This window comes from Cricetulus griseus, chromosome 5 (genome assembly GCF_003668045.3).
Source record: "Cricetulus griseus strain 17A/GY chromosome 5, alternate assembly CriGri-PICRH-1.0, whole genome shotgun sequence".
NCBI lineage: Eukaryota > Metazoa > Chordata > Mammalia > Rodentia > Cricetidae > Cricetulus > Cricetulus griseus.
In genome coordinates, this window is record NC_048598.1 from 82,976,910 (window position 1) to 82,998,066 (window position 21,157).

The 21,157-nt window shown below is 41.1% G+C and overlaps 1 protein-coding gene and 1 non-coding gene across 6 annotated transcripts in view; both read right to left on the reverse strand.

The window, feature by feature from the left end:
• The window catches only part of Thumpd2 (THUMP domain containing 2), a 31,026-nt gene that overhangs the window by 1,078 nt on the left and 8,791 nt on the right, over positions 1-21,157 (reverse strand). For 3 of the 5 annotated variants that reach the window (XM_027417895.2, XM_035445354.1, XM_035445353.1), the window contains 7 exons: positions 19,699-20,111; positions 18,819-18,896; positions 16,538-16,590; positions 11,063-11,150; positions 5,198-5,269; positions 4,741-4,855; positions 2,339-2,447 (listed from right to left, as the gene is read on the reverse strand). In XM_027417895.2, the coding sequence (XP_027273696.1) occupies positions 2,339-2,447; positions 4,741-4,855; positions 5,198-5,269; positions 11,063-11,150; positions 16,538-16,590; positions 18,819-18,896; positions 19,699-20,111 (928 nt within the window). Of the gene's footprint in view, positions 1-2,338; positions 2,448-4,740; positions 4,856-5,197; positions 5,270-11,062; positions 11,151-16,537; positions 16,591-18,818; positions 18,897-19,250; positions 19,407-19,698; positions 20,112-21,157 lie in introns of those variants that run through there. The other 2 variants (XM_035445356.1, XM_027417899.2) reach the window with 2 other exon arrangements.
• Positions 831-903, reverse strand: Trnak-cuu. The gene has a single exon. It is a non-coding gene; the product is annotated as a tRNA-Lys (tRNA).

The following is a 21,157-nucleotide window of genomic DNA, read 5'->3' on the forward strand; positions in this document are numbered from 1 at the left end:
CGCATAAAGGGAAGATCCTGAAGCATTGGCTTTTGAGAGTTTATTTACTCAAGTCACTCAAGTGCTGTCTGTCAGTGACACATCTGTGAAAACAGTGACTGAAGAGCATGAAGAGCACGCATGAGAGACTAAAGGACCACAGCAGTGAGGGGGAGGCAAGGGGCAGTTAATGAGTGAAGAGTGAGGTAGGCACACTTGAGAGGCTCAGGAGTGACAGGAAGAGGCCAAGGCTGGGAGGCAGTGGGGGTAGGAACAATGGAAGGAGGCACTCAGAGTGGTTCACCCTAGTGGGGGAACCAGAAGGAGGGGAGCAGAGCTCAGGCTGGAATATGATGCCACTGAGGGTTCTGAGACCAGGCCTGAGGCAGGAGCACTCTCTGGTTATCAAGTAACCCTGCTGCTTCATTACTTACTGAACACTGGCATGTATAAAAACATTCAAAAAATTCTTTCACAACTTCCGAATTTTACCAGAAACTGTTTCTTCTCTGAGACTATTTCAGGCCTTTTCAGCCCAACTCTATATTAAATTAGAAATGTGGACAGTGGTGGGGGATGGGCAACAGTATTTTAAAAATGTTCCTGCAATGACTGTACTGTGAAGCTGGTGTGTGAAACAAGGGGAATTAATATTGGATCTGGGGATGTTCAAGAAAATGATGCCTGTATCACTGCTGCTTTGAGTCGGGAGGAGCAATTATAAAACAACTGTAATTTATATTAAGCCATAGAGTGCTATTTCCTAAGCAGCTATGGGAACCCAGCAGGTGGGAGAGAAACCAGTCCAGTGGGACTGTGTGAGACAGAGAAAAACTTCCAACTACATCTGGTGCCCAACATGGGGCTTGAACCCATGACCCTGAGATTAAGAGTCTCACGCTCTACCGACTGAGCTAGCCAGGGACCCAGGCACAGAGAGTACTTTGGCTCTTCTTTAAATTAATTTACTTTGCTTATTATGTTTGTACACCCACATGCCATGGCACACCCACACAGGGGTCAGAGTTGTCACTCCAGAGTCAGCTCTGTCTCTCCATACCCCCCACCACAGGGGTGTTTTTTGGGACTGCAGATGGAGTGTGCTTTACTACACTGGGTCCATCAGCTGGGAGACAGTTCAGTAGGTAAGGTGCTTGCCATGGCAAATGTGAGGTCCCAAGGTCAGATCCCTAGCACTCATGTAGAAGAGCAGATGTGGTGGTGTGCACCTGAGATCCTAGCAGATGGGTTAGTGAGACACAGACTCCTGGGCTTGTTGGTCACAGTCTAGCCAAATCTGAGAGCTCTGTGTTCAGAGAATTTGTCTCAAAAAGTTGAGAGGAGAGTGATACAGAAAGACAACAGAGACTTCTGGCCTCTGCACATGTGCACATGAACAAACACATGCATACACACAAATGAGAAACATGACATACCCCGCTGACAAGAGGCAGTGAGAGGGCTAACAGGGGAGCTAACAGGAGGGCTAACAGGAGAGCTAACAGGAGAGCTAACAAGAGGGCTATCAGGAGGGCTATCAGGAGGAGCTAACAGGAGGGCTAACAGGAGGGCTAACAGGCTAACAGAGCTAACAGGAGGGCTAACAGGAGAGCTAACAAGGGAGCTAACAAGAGGATTAACAGAGCTAACAGGAGGGCTAACAGGCGGGCTTAGACCTTGAGCCAGGCTATGACTTACTCATGGAATGTTAGCCTTGATACTGATTTTGCGCTTTCCAAAATATATGCTCAGCTGGTGACATATTACTCTCATGGCAGGTTCACAACACTCATGTTCTAGTCCATCAAATGTCCAGCTGACATAATCTATCATGGATTGATCTCTTATTTTTGTCTATTCCTGTATCAATGCAAATGACTGGAAAATGTTTATCTAGACCTCACTGTTTGAATATCTTCAAAAAATACTTCACTTAAATGATACCCTGAGGACAACATGATATAGGTTGTAATGGACACTATTCTGCATTTCCATCTCATACCAGTGACAGTCCTGCCCCTGCCATCTGGCCTGAGGTTCAGCAGCTCTGTCACTAGGCCCAGGTTAACCTCTCTGGGCCCCAGCTCCTCATCTATAAAGTGTGGGGTCTGAGCCAGAGGAAGCACATATTAAAATTACCCACCCTGGTGACTGGAACAAAAGTATTTTTTTTTCTACAATAAAGTTAATGGTAGAAGAAGACACAGAAAACTTAGTTTTAAACTTCTAACTTTTAGAAAATTAAACATTAAAATTTTGGGAAATTACTCTACTGTGAACAGACTTAAGGGCAGTGATATATTTTAACTAAATGGCCTGTAGCTACAAAAAATTTATGGAAATAAATTCAACAACTTACCTTTCCATTTCTTGTAGAATGCTTTTGATGTCTTTTCCTAACTTGAACTTTTTCCCAAATGGGATGTCAGAAATAATAACATCCACACTTTGTGAAGGCAGTGGTAGTTCTGCAATGCAGAAACCAGAGACTCTGGTTATGGCAACATCAGGCACTACCACCCCAACAAGACATTGACCTATGAGCATTTAAAAAAATATTCAACAAAATTTAGAGTTTCAAAAAAATGGTGCCAAGTACCACAAAAGTAACAACAACAACAAAAAAATTTAGAGTTTCTATATTGCTTCTATGAGATGACAAGCCTCTGAATGCTTTGGAGATCCTAGATAAAGAGCAGCAACATTATTGTGTGGTGGTCCCTGGTCTGGCAGGGACACTGGCAGGGGAAACTCAGGGCCGGAGTCTAGTAAAGACTGCCTTTTTATTTTCACCAAAGGTCTTTAAATCCTTGTAGATAGGCCTCTCTGCCCTTCCCCTCCTCCAGCACTAGTTCTCATAGTCCACAGCATCAGTATCTAAGGAAGTACAACAGACTGCAGGTGTTGTTCACCTAGGGGCATCTGCAACAGACCGTGGGCCAGAGACTGTGGACTGGCACCAACTCATAAGCCAACACACAGAGATTGCTCTGAGCTACCTGTGGATCACTGTAACTAAGGACAAGGCCTTAAAATAGAACAGCAGAAGCAAACAAGTGAACAGTTCTGTTTTACATTTCTGAAGGATGATTCAAAAATGGGAAAAAAAGTTTCGTTTTAAAATTGTGTTCAAAATTTCTTTTGAGCAAAATAACTGCTTGAATTTTCCTTTTTTTCCTGGCAGAAAAATGGGTAAAATTACTTAAAATATAGGACTGTGGAGCTACAGTTCTTTCTTACAAGCTTTACAGACCCTCAGGTATGTTATCACATATGTCCGTAGGATTAAGTTGGTGGAGGGCTTTTCTAGAAACCAACACCTCTCCCCTCTATTTTTCCCTTGTATTTTCTGCAGCTTGTCATCCCCTTCTATGTCCAGGTCTGGAACACTCATGTTCTTTCGGAAACAGTCATTCTCTTGGTTGTTTACAGTTAGTTCTATATTTATACGGACCAAATCATCTTGTCCTGACTTTCTCTGTTCCTCATCTGATTCATCTTTTCTATGCCTGCATTTTATTAAACACCTTCCCACCCCTCACAGCTCCACAAGGCTTATTAGTGAGATGTTCTCTGAACATCTTACATCTGAAAATGTCTGTGCTAAAATGCCATGTGGATGACATATTTGTTGGGTCATGGGCTGCTTCAGTAATTCTGAAAAAAGGACCGTGGACCTCTGGAAACAGATACCACACTGGAAACTATTTTTACTTGTTTCTTTCCATCATGGCCAAAAGCAATGGAGAAGCTTATTTCACTGGTTCATCACCTTCCCTGGTTCAACTGCTGCTGGATCTTCTATGCTTATTATTCTTTTGTTCATTGGTCTGCAAGGTGTCATGGAGAAAGCAACCCCAGGCTCTCAGACAACTTAGGAAGCTGTTCTCTTACAGGTCTAATCAGACTCAAGAGAACCTGATTTGGTCATCTTTGTTTACTATAGAAATCTGGGTCTTAAGACAGAGCAAATGATCACTGGCTTCACACAACTGTGAAGGTGTGATCAACCTAAGTCTTTCCTTGAGGTGGCTTATGAACTTCTCTATAAAAGTTCCTAACATGTTCATCCTAACATGTTCTCCTCTGATACTCATTTCCGCTGCTCTAGCTCTCTAGGAAAGAAACTATAAAAACACACTCTGTTCTTTCAGATTACAGGTTCAATATTTACTCGTGGCCAAGAGCATGATATATCTTCTGCAGATTTAAATGAGCTGCTTTGTAAAAAGAAGAGTGTGATACCAAGGAATGGCAAGCAAAAAGCTCAGTGATGCTCTGCTAACAGTGCCAGGCCTCAGAGGTTAGGGAGATAAGACAGGGACTCTGCATCTTGGTGCCTGCTCCCATCTGCCACTGCTGATTCCCTATTAATGAAGAGGGGGTGACGGTCACATCCATCCTGGTTTGCCCCAGACCTTCCTGGGTTCTTGAAAGTATTGGTTTATCACCCAAGGGTAGGTGACTAACTCACTTTTCTGTGTCCAATGTGAAGCAAAGGATTGACCAATTCATTTCATACAGTTCACATGAAAGAAATTCAAACAATTTCTTCTCCTTCTAATAGTCTATGTTAGGGTTGCATCCTTTCATTCCAGGTCATGAGATGACAATGACTCAGTTTTATTTTGAAAAAAAAGAAAAATCAAACAACTACAATAGTGGAAGTAAAGCACACGTTAGCCCCACAGACCTCCCACAGGGCATGAGCAAGGAAACCCGCACACAGAGTGGCTCTTGTTTTCTTTTTTATTATCTTACCTGTAACAGAGCCTTGAAGTAAGTCAATCTTGTCCGCAAGACCTGCGGCCTTCAGATTGTCACATGCACCAAGTAACTGTGAGTCGCTGACATCAGCACCCATGTAATATACATCCTATGGGAAAGAAGTCCACATTTAAGTATAAATAATCCATTAAGTATTTCAGTAATTAAGAACATCTTATAGATTTATAGATGCCTAAGGAACTTGGAAATTAGTATAATGTAGGTGTGAATAATTATCATAATCCTGTCATATTGTCTTAAATTCTTCATAGCATTTTTAAAAAATATAGAAATTTAATTAATGCTTTAAAATCTCTTATGACTATAGTAAACAGGAACTCATATAATTACAACAATCCAAAACCAAACTATCTACTTGTAAAATATTGGTAAGTGATTTAATTACTAAAATAAATACACAACTTGATTTAGATCAAACTTTGCAACTCACTGGCCACTCTTCAGCAGCTTCCACAAGGATGGTCCCAAGGCCACACATTGGATCCAGAACCAGTGCTCCAGCCTAAACAGAAACAGAAATTGCTGTTACTAAGTCTGCTGCAATAGGTCTACTGTTAAAGAAGCCTAGACCTGGGGAGTCATTATATCAGGAGTCAAGATTCCTTCTTACACTCTAGGAGAATTTCAGGCAGCTCAAGTCCTATGGCAGGACTGCATTTGTCATGGTTGGAGGCAGAAGGGAGCCTGGTGTAGTCAAGGTGGTGGTGGTAGGGCTTGGGGGACAAAGGGGATGGTAACCCTGGAGATGTAGCCAGGGAATTCCAAGACTATAAACTCCCCAGCCCTCAGAGGTCTACAATGACATGCAGCCCATGCTTCATGCCCACCCAAAGCAGGGCACCTGGGATTTTACTTTCTGGAAGCCAGGCCGATGAAATGGTCACCACTTGAATGGAAGAATACCATCACCATGGCAGAGGGAGGGCGTGCAGGACAAGTCCTGCAATGCTCTGAATCACCTGGATGTCATTCACATGATTTCCTACAACATCAGGCTGTTTAAACCATGTCAGTCACGTGGTTCACAAAGCTCCAAGGAGTCAGGACATGTAATACTATTTGTGTTTGGAGGGAAATAGAAATATGGAGAAAAAAAACCTAATTATTCTCATTCTGGAGATAACATCATGTTAGACCTTGTTAGTACCCTAAGGATTCTGGCTCTATGGATGAAGGACAGGCAACTATTATAGGGTGTGATTAAGGTTACATGGTATTACAGTTAGAGGGTATGGTACTGGCTGCTCTGGAGTATAAACCACAAGAGGGTTGGTTATGGAGTCCAGGCAGGAGAGATTAAGAGCTCTACTGTAGGAGTAGATGGATTCTGGGTGTATTTTAAAAGTGAAGCCAGATGGAAGATTTGAATGTGAACTGTTAAAGAAACCCAACAGGCTGGAATGAATAAACCTTTTGCCTGACCAACAGGGAAAAAACTGTCTGTTACTGGTGGGGACAGAGGTGTGGAGGGAGAGTTGATGGAATAGGAAACTATTCTGACACACTCATTGTAAGATACCTCTTAGATCACTTGGTAGGGATGACAAATGAGTCACCGGATAGATGAATCTAGAGACTCAAGGTTCAGGCTACAGATACAAATTTGGGAACAGTTAATGTGAGTCATTATAAGTGGTTTTAAAGCATAAGAACTGGGTGAGATCACTAGGGAAGCAAGGGCAGATAAAAAGGGATGTCTAATGCGTCAGGCCTGGGTGCTGCAGATGTAGATGTTGGAAGATGAGACTCAGTCATGCTTAGTGAGAAGAGAGCCAGTGCAGTCCCTAAGTAGCAGAGAAAATCTGTTTCAGGGAGAGTGGTCACGTCATCAAATGTTAAAAAGGATGATGGGCAGGTTTTAGTGAGGGCTTCATGAAAGCAGAGGGTAATGAGAGAATGGGGAGGAAGGAACCAGAGGCAGCACATATCAGCTATTTCCAGCAGTGGTTTTTCTTTTTGGTAAAAGGAAACAGAGAAAGGGACCTTGGACTTATTAGAGGATTTTTTTTTTTTAAATGTGTGTGAATATGTCTTTTTATTTTTTTTTCAAGTTGTGAGCTATTAGAGCACTGGATGGGGGTGATGCAAATGTCTCATTAGGGGGAAAAAGTCCTTAGGTATGAAAGAGGAAGCTAAATTCAGTACCTGCTTCTAGGTAGGGCAGAACAGACAATTCACTACTGAAGGACAAAAGGCAATGCTCTGTAGACACAGACTCGAATGGAGAGAACACACTAGTTCTGGGCCTAGTACTAAAAGCAAATAAGAAGGAAGAAAATTGAAAGTGTAGAACCAAAAACAACTCTTGTATGAGAGCAGAATTTTTTCCTTTTAAGAAACAGGGCCTTGAAATGTTCCCGAGGTTGTCCTCAAACTCTTAGGCTCTTATAATGCCCCTGCCTCAGCTTCCTATTGTGAGATATTTAATTATACTGTGTAAAGATATGCCACTGTAACTGGTTTAATAAAAAGCTAAATGTCCAATAGCTAGGTAGGAGGTACAGCAGGGCTCATTAAGAAGCAGACAGGAATAAGGCTCGGACTCTAACAGGAACACTAGGGAGAGTGGACTGCACTTGACTGGCATAATCTAATAGCATGTGCTCCGAGGACAGAAGAAAGGAACCAAAAACCAGTGAGGAGTAAGCAGGACACATACCCCACTTCAGGCTGAGTGGCACTTGGATGTGGGAGGAAAACATCCTTCACTGTACATGTCTACAGAGGAAGCGGGGTCCCTGAGTCAGAGCCAGGTGTCAGAACCAGACGGTACCTGAAGGAAAGAAGTGGCATATCCTTCAGGCAAGAAAAACTGTATCCTGACACCAAATGTTTGCCTACACCCAGACAAAGGTGAGATTTCAGATTTGTATATGGTCACATACATTTACATTTAAATGCAAACTTTGGAACTACTGAAAGTATAGAAAAGAATATATGGTAATCACATCTCTAGCCTTATACCAAAATAAATTGGGATAAAGGTTTAAAGAGTAGCATGGAGGCCGGAACCCTGGTCAAGCTGATGCTCAGACCTCGAGGCTCTGGTGCTCAGAGAAGCTGGGGTCCCACTTAGATCCTCATGAAGGAACTGGTAGGGGTCTGCCTTGCCTGGGTTGAGCAATAAGAAAGCAGGGGAACTAGCCATCAGAGAGCTATAGGCTGGAAGGAGACCAGGGGCAGAGGCCCTTCCTTCAGGCATCTCTGGACTGACAGAGTCTCTCACACTGTTGATACAGAGACCTGTCTCCTCTTATCATTTATTCGCAGCATTCAAATATCCATTGCTAGCACACTTTGGCCTGTGGGGAGCAATGCATCCTATCTGCCCTAGTGAGCAGAGCTGTTAACTACTGGAGGGGTGATGATTTGAGACTTCACAGATACTCACACATGACAACAAAAAAAAGCATGATTTTAAGCTAGAAAAATCAACAAATAAATTAAGGGAGATCATGTCTCTGGTACTCTTGGAACTTAGAAGAACAATTCAAATGGAGAGGTAAAATATGAAGAGATAAAGACACATGGGAAAGGATGAATGACTTGGAGGATGGAGCCGGCAAGTTAACATGCTCTACCAGGAATTTCAGAGGTCAAAAACAAAGAGTTTAAAGTTACATTAACAAGACAGCTGAGGCAATGATATTAAATATTGGAAGAAAGGAAGAGTGCTTATCTAAGAGGAACAATGAATTATTAAATAGTAATATTTCATATGCCATAGTAATTTTAAATACTACTGCTATAACAACTAATACTTGTGCACTTTTCTAGGACAGCCACTAGTTTAATTGCTTTATTAATGCTAGTTCATTTAGTCCTGATATGAATCTATTATAACCATCATGGCAGAAAGGAAGATATTCTAAGGAGAGTCTCCCCTCTCACTTCTGAGAAAATGGAACCAGAGAATTTTCTTTGGAACCTTATGCTGGGGGAAAGAAAAGCCAGAGGAATTTGTCTTTGAAAGATTTCACACAGTTCTGACAAGTGTCAGACCTTTGTGCATGAGAGATGGGGTGAGACAATGGTGATGATGATGGGCAGGACAACACGTGGACTGCTCAGTCATGCATACCAGCCCTTTATGTAACCCTAAATATTCTGTCAGGACCTCAGGGATGGACTTGTAGATGAGTAGGCCACTGAACATTTTTTGTTAGCTTCTTTCCTAATGTGGCCTCATTGAATTCATCTTTTTCGCTATTCATGATTATTTGCTTGTTTTTTTTATTTAAAAATTATTTTATTTCATGTGTGTGAAGAGTTCTGCCTGCATGTATGTCTGTGCACTATCTGCGTGCCTGGGCCTGAGGAAGCCGGAAGAGATTTAGATCTCCTGGAACTGGATTGTGATCCATTGTATAGGTGCTGAGAATTGAATCCTAGTTCTCTGCAAGAGCAGCCAATGCTTTTGGCACTGAGCCATCTCTTCAGCCATTTGTAATTGGCCTATTAAAGACAAGCAGCTAATCCTAGTCCATCAGGACTGCTAAGGTCCAGGCTCTTAACCCTAACGACTACTTTAACAGTATGCGATGTTATTTCCATCTTGCAAACAAGAAACTGAGGCAGAGTTGTTAAATCTTGTCCCGTAAAAGTCCTTGCCCAGTAAGTGCTGGACACAGAACTGAATGGTCAGGTGGATTTGGAAACTCTGGGCTTGAATGGGACCACATCCAGGCACGCACAACAAAAGGCCACATGTAAGAAGAACCTGGCAATACTCCTGGCTTTAGAGGTGAAAGAAAACTCTTAGGAGTCTACGAGCAGAAAGAACCAAGAAAACTCTCAGTACATGGCAGTTCATCTGCAACACCAGAAACTAAAAGACAGGAAGAACAGCATGTGTTCGGAAGGAGAGAACTCCAGACTAAAGGCTCCTCACAGTTGAGATGGAACACCAGGAGGAGTGTGAGCTACCTGAGGAGGGCAGATTGGGACAGTGTCCCAGTCAAATACAACAGGAGAGGCGATGGCTATGGAAAGACTTTAATCACGTCATCACCTCTGAGATGGGGAAGGGAAAGAGAACAAACAGGATATGGAACAACACATCTTGGGGGAGATCTTTGCTGCCATATCCAAATGTGTTATGACAACTGTGCTTTGACATCATGGATGGGCAGGACAGCCATGAAAGAGCCAACTAAGATTCTGAAAAAGTAGGTGCAACTTTGAGGGATGCTGTGACATACAGGAAGTCAGTTCGGTCTTGCAGCTGGGGGCTGGGAGAGGAAGTCAGGACAGCTGCAAAGGTCTCAGGCAGGGAAGGGAAGAGAAACACTAGCGATCCAGAATGTGCAGCTGGAAAAAAGTGGTGGATTTGTTCAGTTCCTAGTGGGCGAACCAACTTAATGGAATCATCTGTAAGTAAAATCCTTATGACGGAAAGGTTAAGAGAAGAAGACAGGAAGTAGAAAAGGAAGACAGGAAGTGAATCTGCCATGACTCTTCCTGGATGTTTTCAAAGAATGAAACAGGTCCAGAAAAGGTCAAAAGCAGGTGTAACACTGGATGAGGGGTAATAAACTGAAAACAAAGAGGCTGACACAGAAGCACTGTCACAAGTTCAAGACCTTCCTTGGGTCCAAAGGGTGCTCAGGACTGCCTGGGAGAAACAAAAGGCAAGACAGCAAAAAACAAAGAAACAAAAAATCAAAACCAAAACAAAACTTGAAGATAAAAATAAAAGAAAGGTATGACATGATCAATAAGACATGAGACATGGTAAAACACTTGCTGAGCTGGCTGACCCAGATAAAGAGGGCTTTCACAGAAAAAAAGACAGCATTTACAAAGAAGAAATGTTAATGCAAATACAGTAACATGGGGAAGTTTCAGAACAGCTTTAGACACTAACACAAGCAGAGCTCATACAGAACATTATCAACTAGAAAACACAATTTTCTTATTGTCAGTGGAACATTTACAGACTGATGAAGATCTTGGAAACAGAGAAAAACCAACTTTTTTTTTAAGATTTAGGTTCTTTAGGCCACATTTATGACTCACAATATTAGAAATAATAAAATGCAACTCACTTTGGTCTCATACTTTTCAGTCAAAATGCTTAAAGATGGGTTTAACCCAGAAAATCAAAAAGCAAGAAACAAAACAAAAAGTAGAAACTGTAACAGCTTTTAAGTCAAATGGCAGCTGCAAAACAACAAAAAAATGAAGGGGAGAAAGAAACAACAACAATAACGAAACCTCAAACCCCAAGTAAGTCGGATGCCCACCATCAGAAGGACCTTGCTGGCACTGAGAGGGATGGAGGCATCTTCCTGACCTTAATTTCCGCAATAGATGCCATGGCCCATGCTATGGTCGACCGCAGCCCAGCTGTCTGGATATAAGTTCTGCTGGCTAAAGGAACTCTGCAATAAAGAGACCATGTAAGTATCAAATATTACTATATTATGCTAAAGAGCAGGGTACAAAACACAATCATTTTGCCTGTATCTGTGAAGTATGCTAACATACTTCTGATATATTCTCCGAACTAGAGGATATTTTAACCTCATTATTAAATACCTTCTACATTGGGCCTTTGTTTAATCAACCAGCATGGTATTTAAGAATAACAAATTTTTCTAGACAACTGAAATTTAAACTCTATGTTCAAGTTACAAAAATATATTCACACACAAAGGAAACCTCTTACTTAGCACTTCCCTGTGTTTACATAGAACAGCTGGTGACAGCTGGTATCATCAAGAGGACAAGGCTTTGTGATCCGGATGCAATATGGGAAATTCAGTCTCTTTTGTAAGCGTGGTTTCTGCTGAGTTGCATCTCGGAAGACACAATGAGGTGGGAGCATACAAATGAATCTCGGCTCTCATTCTTAACTATAGCACAGCCACCCTACACCCATCCCTCATCCTAGCTACCATGTTACTACATTTGACAGACTTCAAAGTAGTTCAAATGATGTCAAACTATTGTGCATCACTTCTACTATTCTGTGTGCGTGCATGTGTGTGAGCGTATGTAGGTCAGAAGCCATTTCTCAGAGGTTGTCCACCTTGTTTCTTAAGGCAGAGTCTCTCATGGGACCTGAGGCTTGCTGATTAGGCTTGGATTGCTGAACAGTGAGTACAGGTACCCGCCTGTCTCTACTGCCCCAGGGCTGGGTTACAAACATACGCCACCACGAGGGTATAGCAAGCATTTTAAAGACTGAGCTGCCTCTCCAAACTCCATTCCTACCTTTGTAATGATGCTTGTAAGGGGCATCTTAGAAAGTTCAATGCGGTTTTGTAGCTACAGTTTGTGGGTAAGATAAAGAAGTTATGATTTCAAGAATTTGTGCTGGTGTTTTGGGGTAGGTTTATTTTAGAAAACAATAAGAGGGCTGTCACATAAGGTTACAATGTTTTCTGCGCTCTTCTATAAAACTTTCAATGTAATTCCAGGCTTTGATTTCTCTTATCATTTTGTTTCTCAACTTTATCTGACTTTATTCTGTTTTGTTTGTAACTACCACAAGCCTCTTAATTTTTTTTTGCCTCTTAAATTATTAAACAAGATGACATATACTGCTTTCTAATACATATACTGTGTACTTCTTGTTATAGCTAGGTGGTTTGGTGTGGTAAAGCCATGTGAATTGAATTGGCCTTTTAAATGAAGTCTTTTCAGGAAATAATAGCCCATATCATAAATACTACCATATTCATAGCTTTGAATTCCAAGCTGTAAACCATAAAATATTTTGATCAGTGAATTTTGCTCTTACAGAGTAAGCTTGACAATTATCTTGCTATAAAACACATCAGTTTATACTACAGATAGCAATAAGGTGACCCCCATGAGGAAAATGGTCCTCAGTTGAAAAGTTTACAAAGTCTTCCAAGGTGCAGAGATTTATACAGGACTTCTGATAAATCTGACAATACCTGCCAAATGCAAATGTGTTCTTACTTTGCTTAAACCTAGGCATCATGACCTGCTCTGACTCCAACAAAAGGATGCATTCAAACCAGCATGGAGGAGCTTAGGGGGAAGCAGAGCTCAAATTCTTGAGAATAAGAACAATGATCTACTTGTTTAGGATTTGTTCAAATATTAGATTTTAGTTGTTCAAAAGGAAATATAGGTTTTGGTTCTTTCCACATAGATAAATTTTGTCTTTTTTTTCTCTTACACAACATCCTCCATCAAGACAAGGATGGGGTAGTTGGCATGATCTTAATGCCTAGAGGCAGCTCTCCAGGCACACCTGGGAAGAGCTCTTGAGATTTAGCTTAGCTACTGGTATGTTTGTGAGGAACTGTTTTGATAACATGAATTGATGTGGTAGGACCTGTCTTTACCGTGGACACAACACTTCCCTGAGTAGGGAATCCTGGGCTGTACAAGATGGAGAAGGCAAGCTAGGCACTATATATGTTAATTCATTGCTCTCTGCTCTTGGCTGTGGGTGGAATGTGGTTTCTCTGCTATAGTAGACTGCAACCTGGGAGCCAAAGAATCCTTTTCTCCCTTAAGTTGCTTTTGTCAGAGCATTTTATCACAGTGACGGAAAAGAAATGGAGACAGGAATTTTGCTACATCTGCCCGGGGTGGTAGTGGTGTGTCTCCCTTCTCTTGTCCACTGGGAAGGCCTTACTTAATCCCCTCACACCTCCTTTCTTTTCGTTCTTTCACACTTTCTATCTCCTCTTTGCCTCCTCCTCTCTCCTTCCCTGCCTCCCCTTCCTTCCTTCTCGTCTTTCCTTCCTTCCTTTCTTCTCCCCCCTCTCTCTCTCCTTTCTTTCTTCCTTTTGACATGGTCTTGCCATGCAGTCCTGGCTGTCTTAGATTCACCATGCACCCAGAGCGTCCTGTTTTAGAAGAAAAGTGTGTGCTACCTGGTCCAGCTTTGCAAGTCTCTTAGATTCTTTGTCCATCTGCCATCCATTAGTTAGCTCTTTCCTAATTGGTCAATCATTTATCATGTGCCACACTACTCCCAGACTGGATTTCTGGAACTTAATAACCATCATACTCAGAGACACAGTTGTGTCCCCTCAAACTAATTGAATAGATTCCTGTCACTCTAGTCAAAGTTCCTCTCCTTCCTCACTAGTCACTGAATCATTACAAAAAATAAAAGTGAAAATGTATTCAGCATGCGCTGAATCACAGAAACAGCACAGAGCATTGTCACACAGCTTGGCTCATTTAACCCCAGCCAAAAAGATATTTGGATGGTTTGAATGGGAATAGCTCCCACGGGTCATATATGAATACTTGGTCCACAGAGGGTGGAACTGCTTGGGAAGGACTGAGAGGTGTGGCCTTGCTGGAGGAGGTGTGCCAATAAGGGTGGGCTTTTGAGGTTTCAAAGGCCCATGCCAGACCCAATGTATCTCTCTGCTCCCAACGTGAGATAAGATGTGAGCTCTCAGCTACTGCTCCAGCATCACGCCTACTTGCCTACTGCCATGCTCCCCACCATGATGGTGATGAACTCTAACCCTCTGGAACCATAAGCCCCCAATAAAACATTTCTTCTCTAAGCTGCTTTGGTCATGGTGTCTTACCACACCAATAGGTAACTAAGATAGCTATAGAGTAGGTAGTATTATTTTCTTGATTTTATAGCAGAGACGTGATACCATAACCATGTGGTATAGATACAGCTAATAACCCTTGGGACTTCAAACTGCTCATCAAAAGAGCCAAACAGTTCTTGTCTTTAATGAAAGCAAGGCCTTTTGGAACTACTAAGATATGCATTTGGATGTGGCCCTCAGACACCCTGGCTATCTTATGCTGTTTCATAATTTTTTACTGTTTTCCATGGTCAGGGTTACCATGTTGGTCCTTTTACTCACACTCTTCCAAATCATCACTTTTAGTCAGCTGACACCTTTGAGACCACTCCCTCCTTCACTGAGGCAGTCCACTCAACCCACCACAGGGTATCAATTGTAACCTTCTCAATTGCACCGTGAATTCCAGTTCTGGGTCTTCATTTTCAGGTACAACTGAGTTTTTAAACTTTCAGCTCATTATTAATTACCATTTGAAATGCTATATGGCATGACTTGTTTTTCTACAAGTATGAAAAAATTGGAATAATAAAATTTAATGATTTAAAAACACATATGTAGCTATATATACTTGCTGAATAAATATTTAAGTTTTATATATAACTGAAAACTTAAAATATTAGTTTACTTGGTGTTGGAATCTAAATATATCACTGCTGCATTTAGTACCATTAGGGTTGAGATATTCTTTTTTTTTTTTTTTCAGTTAATTTTTAGACTCACATTTTCTGGCGGAGGTGGAGGGGGGGGTCAAAGTAACAATGTATCTCAGAACTAAAACACCTGTATAGCATGAATGTGTGTGAAGCGCTGGGTTCGACTCCCAGCATCGAGGTGTGAATAAGGGGAAAAAGAGAGAGAGAGAGGGAGGGAGGGAGGAAGAGAGGGGGGAACAGGAAGACAGAGACCAACTGAGACTGACTTTATAATATGAATTTTTTAAAAAGATTTTATTTATTAAGTATACCGTGTTCTGCCTGCATGTATGCCTACACACCAGAAGAGGGCACCAGATCTCATTATAGATGGTTGTGAGCCACAATGTGGGTGCTGGGAATTGAACTCAGGACCTCTGGAAGATCAGCCAGTGCTCTTAACCTCTAAGCCATCTCTCCAGCCCATGATATAAATCCTTATAAAATGTATATTTTATGTTTTACTTGTCCTTCCTACCTTTGTTTTGGTGATCATCAATAAATGCAATCATTCTGCAGTTTCCCCCATTCCTTCTGTCAGCAATTCAAGGATTTTAAGAAAAGCCAGAGAGGCAGAAGTACTGGAATTAAAGTCATCCAGGGTCCTGCAGCAGGCAGTCTGAGGAGCTGGAAGTGACTCAGGGTAAGCAGCAGGGCACCAAGGCAGGTAATAGTCTCACAGGGGTTGTGGTACCAAGAACCTTCACCTAACTCCTGATCCTTGGTGGCCGAGAGACACTAGCAGAGTGTGCCATATGACCAGCAGATAGCAGGGGCAAATCATTCAGCATTCTTGGGCCTCTGCAAAGCTCTCTGCCTTGGGCTGGCCAACTGGAGAGCTCACCTCTGAATAAGAGCCACCTTTAGCATTTTAAAAATAAATTCTCATTTGAGAATGAGAAAACATAAGCTTAAGGCAAATGCAGAGTTAACAGAAAAAGTTATCTAAATTCCTATATTGTGTGAACAGGGTTAGTCACACAAGACATTTTTAAAAAGCCATTATTATTTACGAGCTTCCAAGAACCCAAGAATGACTATTTTGCATCCAACCAGCTTTCATCCCAAAACACCTAGAAAAAGCACCTCCTGCATAGGAAAAGTTCAGTCAATATGTTTGAAAAAAGAATTTGAGCTTAATTAGTACTCTGCATGAGTAGAGAGGCACTTTAAAAGTCATTTAGCCACTCGTAATAAAACAATAATGGCAATGAAATCTAGAGAATGTTTGATATGCATTTAAGTAACCATGCTTTATTTTCTTTTTAAATTACATCTCCCAGATGTCAATAGACTAACAGTTACAGCTTATACATGGGTCTGTGAAAACTACCCATGAAATAATGATGCATTGTTTCAAGATTTATCCTGTAATCATGGATGACCATGGTCAATCAGCTCTAACAGGTCATATCAAGACCCTACCCCCAAGCAAGGATCCCAGAAAGCTTTGCTTCCTTTCCTGTCTCAACACTCCATACTACGTAAATGAAAGTAAGTTCTTAATTCTACAACTCCAACCATTACCTGAACAGGGGAATTCCCACCACAGAGTAAGCGTCACTCAGGTGCATGAAGATCTGAAAGAACAAACAGAATCAGAACGGCACAGGAAGGCGCCACGTCAAGTTACTGGCAATCTGAAGCATTTGTTTTGAGTTTATATGATCTGTATTGTAATAAGAAATGCCAAGACCTACTTGTCATGTCTGGAAAGAAAAACTGTAGTCTTTTGTCCTTAACCAGAAGTGAACAAATTTAGATTGTAGTACTTGGATTGAGCTTTTTAGACTGGGGTAGCAAAGACTTCCCTCAAGTCTACTCTAACCTTAAGCAGGATTGCAGCCATACAGGGCTGCCTGCCCTAGCGCATGGACAGTGCACAGTAGAGGATGCTTTCCTAAGCCAGGGTGTCCTCTCTACCATTTGCAGGCAAGTGACTTAGTTAGATTTCTGTTGCTGTGATAAACCAGGACCAAAAGCCACCTGGGGGAAAGGGGCTTACTCCATCTTACAACTCTCAGGTAACATTCTATCACAGAGGGGAGTCAAGGCAAAAACTCAGGGAGGGGACCTGGAGGCAGGAACTGAAGCAGACACCATGGAGGAATGTTGCTTGCTGGCTTGCTCCAGTGGTTTGCCCAGCTTGCTGCCTTGTATAATTCAGGACCACATGCCCAGAGTGGCACTGCCACCCCCAGTGAACTGGGCCTTCCCACATCAAAGATTAATTAAGAAAATACCCCCCAGATCCACCCACAGGCTATCTGATGAAGGCATTTGCACTGAGGTCTCTCTTCCCACATTACTCCATCTTGTGTCAAGTTGCAAAAAAAACAACAACAAAAAAACTCAAAAAACCCCAACAAACAATCCCACCCCCCAAATCCTCTAGCCTCTTTCCTTCCTTCTATTAGGTCTTGGATAGAATTTAATGTGTCATAATTAGCAGCACACACAAAACAAAAAAGTGGGAATTTCTCTTATTCTTATAATCTGAAGAGCTTTATAGACCATTCTAACACAGTGAACCTCGTGATCCATGGTACTTTCACTCAAAAGTGTCCATGGACCCCCCATCTCTCCCCCCACCTGCTGCTAGAGATCAAACATGGAATCCAGGGCCTCACAGATGCTGGGTAAATGCTCTATCAAATGAGTCACACCCCAGCCCCCAAAGTCAGGTTCAGGATTAGCAGTTTCACCAGAGCAATTCCAATATGGGAAAATTGTATCAAGAATTATACAAAGTGGTTCCATTTGTGGACAATTCCTCCATCAACTAAAACATCACAGCTGAGCTTTCCAATTGTATTGATTTATGCATTTTAGCAAAAATCATTTAATAGAATTCTGTTCTATTTCAAGTTTTAATATATATCGATCTCATTTTCACATACCAAATGTCAAGAACAGCTACCCCTACTATAAAACTGATTTCCTATCAATTTTACAGGATAAAATTTAAGATTTGATTCTTCATCGATTTCAGTAATACATTTTATTATTCATTGCTTTAATACTAATTATGGTTTTGCACAGTTACTTTAACCCATTAGAACCATTATTAACCCCATGACATGTGGGTAGGAGCTAAACTGATGGTATTTTTGTGAGATGATTTTGGCAGTGTACTGGAGTTGGGGAGAGATGGAGAAAACAGAGAGGATGAAGTGGGGGAGACAACACTACACCAAAAAATCTGGGGGTCAAAATATTTTGGGTATACCATTAGATTTATATCAGATACTATATTTTAGAGGGGAAAATATAGATAAAGGGGAAAAAATTCAACAACTCACAAAGGGTTCTCACTTATTTGGCCAGCTCTGTGTCCATAAAGTTGTATCACATGGAATAAATTCATACATAAATTATTAAAATAACTGACTGCCAAATTTAGACGATGTTTTTCAAAATATAGGGAAGGTTAATTTTTGTTACTCTCCGAATTTCTTTGTTCTAAATAAAAGCCACTAGTAACAATACTATCACATTTTCTGAGTCTTTAGGTTATTATTCATTTTCTTTACACAGCAGCTATAACAAATAATTTCTTATAGAGATATCTGTTATTAAAGATATTTTTTTATGCATGAGAAGACCATGGGGGAGCCTCTGCAACCTCATTATAAATGTTATCTTCAACTGTGGCCAAGTGACTCCAGTTTGGATAAGACATTTCTGCACTATTTGGCTGCCGAAGAGAAGCAGGTTGCTGGACACACTTTTTATAACTGAAGTCAACCTGAAAAGCATGGAAAGGAGATGACGCTGTCGTATAGAAATTGAGATGGATATTCATTACCTCTAAATATGGATTCCTCAAATTGGCTTTCCATCCAAACTTCCTCATGAGAGCAATTCCAACCACTCTTCCCACCTCCTACAAGGAGGCAAGTTATAGGAAAGGTTATAGAAAAGAATATAAGATAGAAGAAACTTTAAAATGGACAGGAGCTAGCTATCACTTGATGGGAATTTAGTAATAATGAAATACAACTTCAAGACTGCCTATGGAAGACAATAGGGCTGTATTTTACTTTCTCCCTTTTCCAACCCTTTAGGACTACTCTCTACTTGTGTGTAATCTCTACTCTGGCAATTTTAGGTGTGTGACATAAGACCATGACCTGATATATATGACCCTTCTAATAAAAAAAATGAGCACACAACAAAAGATCATGCATTAACTATTACCATGTCTACACACATGATCAGATCAGTTTACCAGACCCACCTTTACGGTCTGTGTGATCCTAAGTTTGGCTAAAAGATCCAGACCCATTCTGTGCTACTGGACTTTGTAAGGGCCAGCCACGAGGTCTTGGGATGGAAGGTGTTCACCTTTCCCTCGACTGTTAGACTTCATGTGGTCTAGGTCCCAGTGACATGCCTGCAAATATCACACAGCGCAGGGTGGTCCTCAGAAAGCATGTAATCGTAATGAAGAAGAACCCAAACATATTAAGGCCACAGCATCAGCATTTACATATGCAAAGGACATCTATGAACTTAAGAAGATGTTTAGGCAGAAAGCAAAAGGCCGTCATGTGCAATGGCACAGCTTTCTTCTGGAGTCGCTGAGGCAAATGACGTCAGACCTCATCATCTGTCTGGGCCGCATTATCTGTGATGTAAGAGGTGTGCTTCCAGAAGGCAGGGTTCCACCTGGGAGGTGAGCATACCTGTGCAGTGAAGGCCTTTACGATATTCCCGCTGCAGCGACAGGAAACTCGGAAGGTCAAGTCTTCCAGGTTCTCTGTGCCAGCTGTCTTTACCAGATCATTCTGGGGTCCTTGTTCTTGAAGCGCCTCGGTTTGAGTGACAGCATTCCCTTGCTCCAGGTAGTATTCAGTTAGTCTGTCCCGCTGGTCTTCCCTGTGACTCTCTTCAACCATTTGTATCTCCTCTACTTTTAGTTTCTTAGCAATGACAATCTCATTTTCTCCCACTTTGCGTTTTAGTGGGTTAGCGTCCCTTTGAGAAACTTTTTCTCTTTTTGTATCACATTCAAGAAGTTCTTTCCAAAGTGAAATGGCCTTCAGCCAGCTTCCTGGATCATCATTTACAAGTCTTTGCATTTCATTAAGTATTTTTCCTAAAAAGATAAAACCTCAGTTTACCCATCTTCAAGCTTTATAGACAATCGTCTATTACTTCACCGACCAGATTTCATGACCTTTATATCCTGAAAATATTTTACTGAATTGCTACATGAACAAAATTTCACTTTCATTTGGATTTTATATAATTTATCCTAAGAATGTACAGCAGAATAAATTTCATTATTTCAATACAGAGCTCTAAGATTTATGGAATTTATAGAAATCCCATGCACTACTTTAGCAAAGCCACTTATCCTGTGATACTCAGGGAAGGGTGAGTTTATGCACAGACCCAAGATTATGACCTTGGCCCAAAACTGAAAAATATAGAGGTCAGAAACAGAGCAGCTAAACCTTGGACCCATTTCATTTTAGAACACAAAATATTAACATAAATCTTAAAATGAGTTTCTGTGAAATCAAACTTCAGATACACAGGCCACTTATAAGTTCAGGGCTGTCAGCTTGCCTAGTGACCTTTAACCTTTCTTTCTAAAGAAAAGTCACTAAGTTGATCTGAAAATTATCACTATAGTTCCTTCAAGATGACAGTGTATGAATGACTGGGGAGAAATTATGGTCACATGACAAATCCCTGGGTTTTGCTCTAATTTCTTTTTCCTTGATTTCTGTCATTTGCAACTTCTTTGATGTCTTATGCACATAGTAATCAGACTGAAGGTTAAGGCAATGTTAAATACTGTGGTGTCTGCCTTTTAAAAGTGGCTTTCATCATGAACTTGAAATCATTTATTCAACATCATTTTAAAGTTAGGGAGTAATTACAAAATGTCTTTATAAATTGGCATAATTTTGTTGAAAACACTGATGGTTCTAGGAGAAGAAAATTTTCCTATGTAGTAATTTTCTAACTATATTATTTAGTTAAAATTTGTGAAAGTTTTTGCCAACTTGTGATGCAAAATTGTATTATGGTTATTATGTGCTTCAAAAAAATCAAATAAATACAACATATTTATTTCTAGAAAGAAAACATGAACAATATAACCCAGAAGGCAGGCAGCAGGTTTCACAGAGA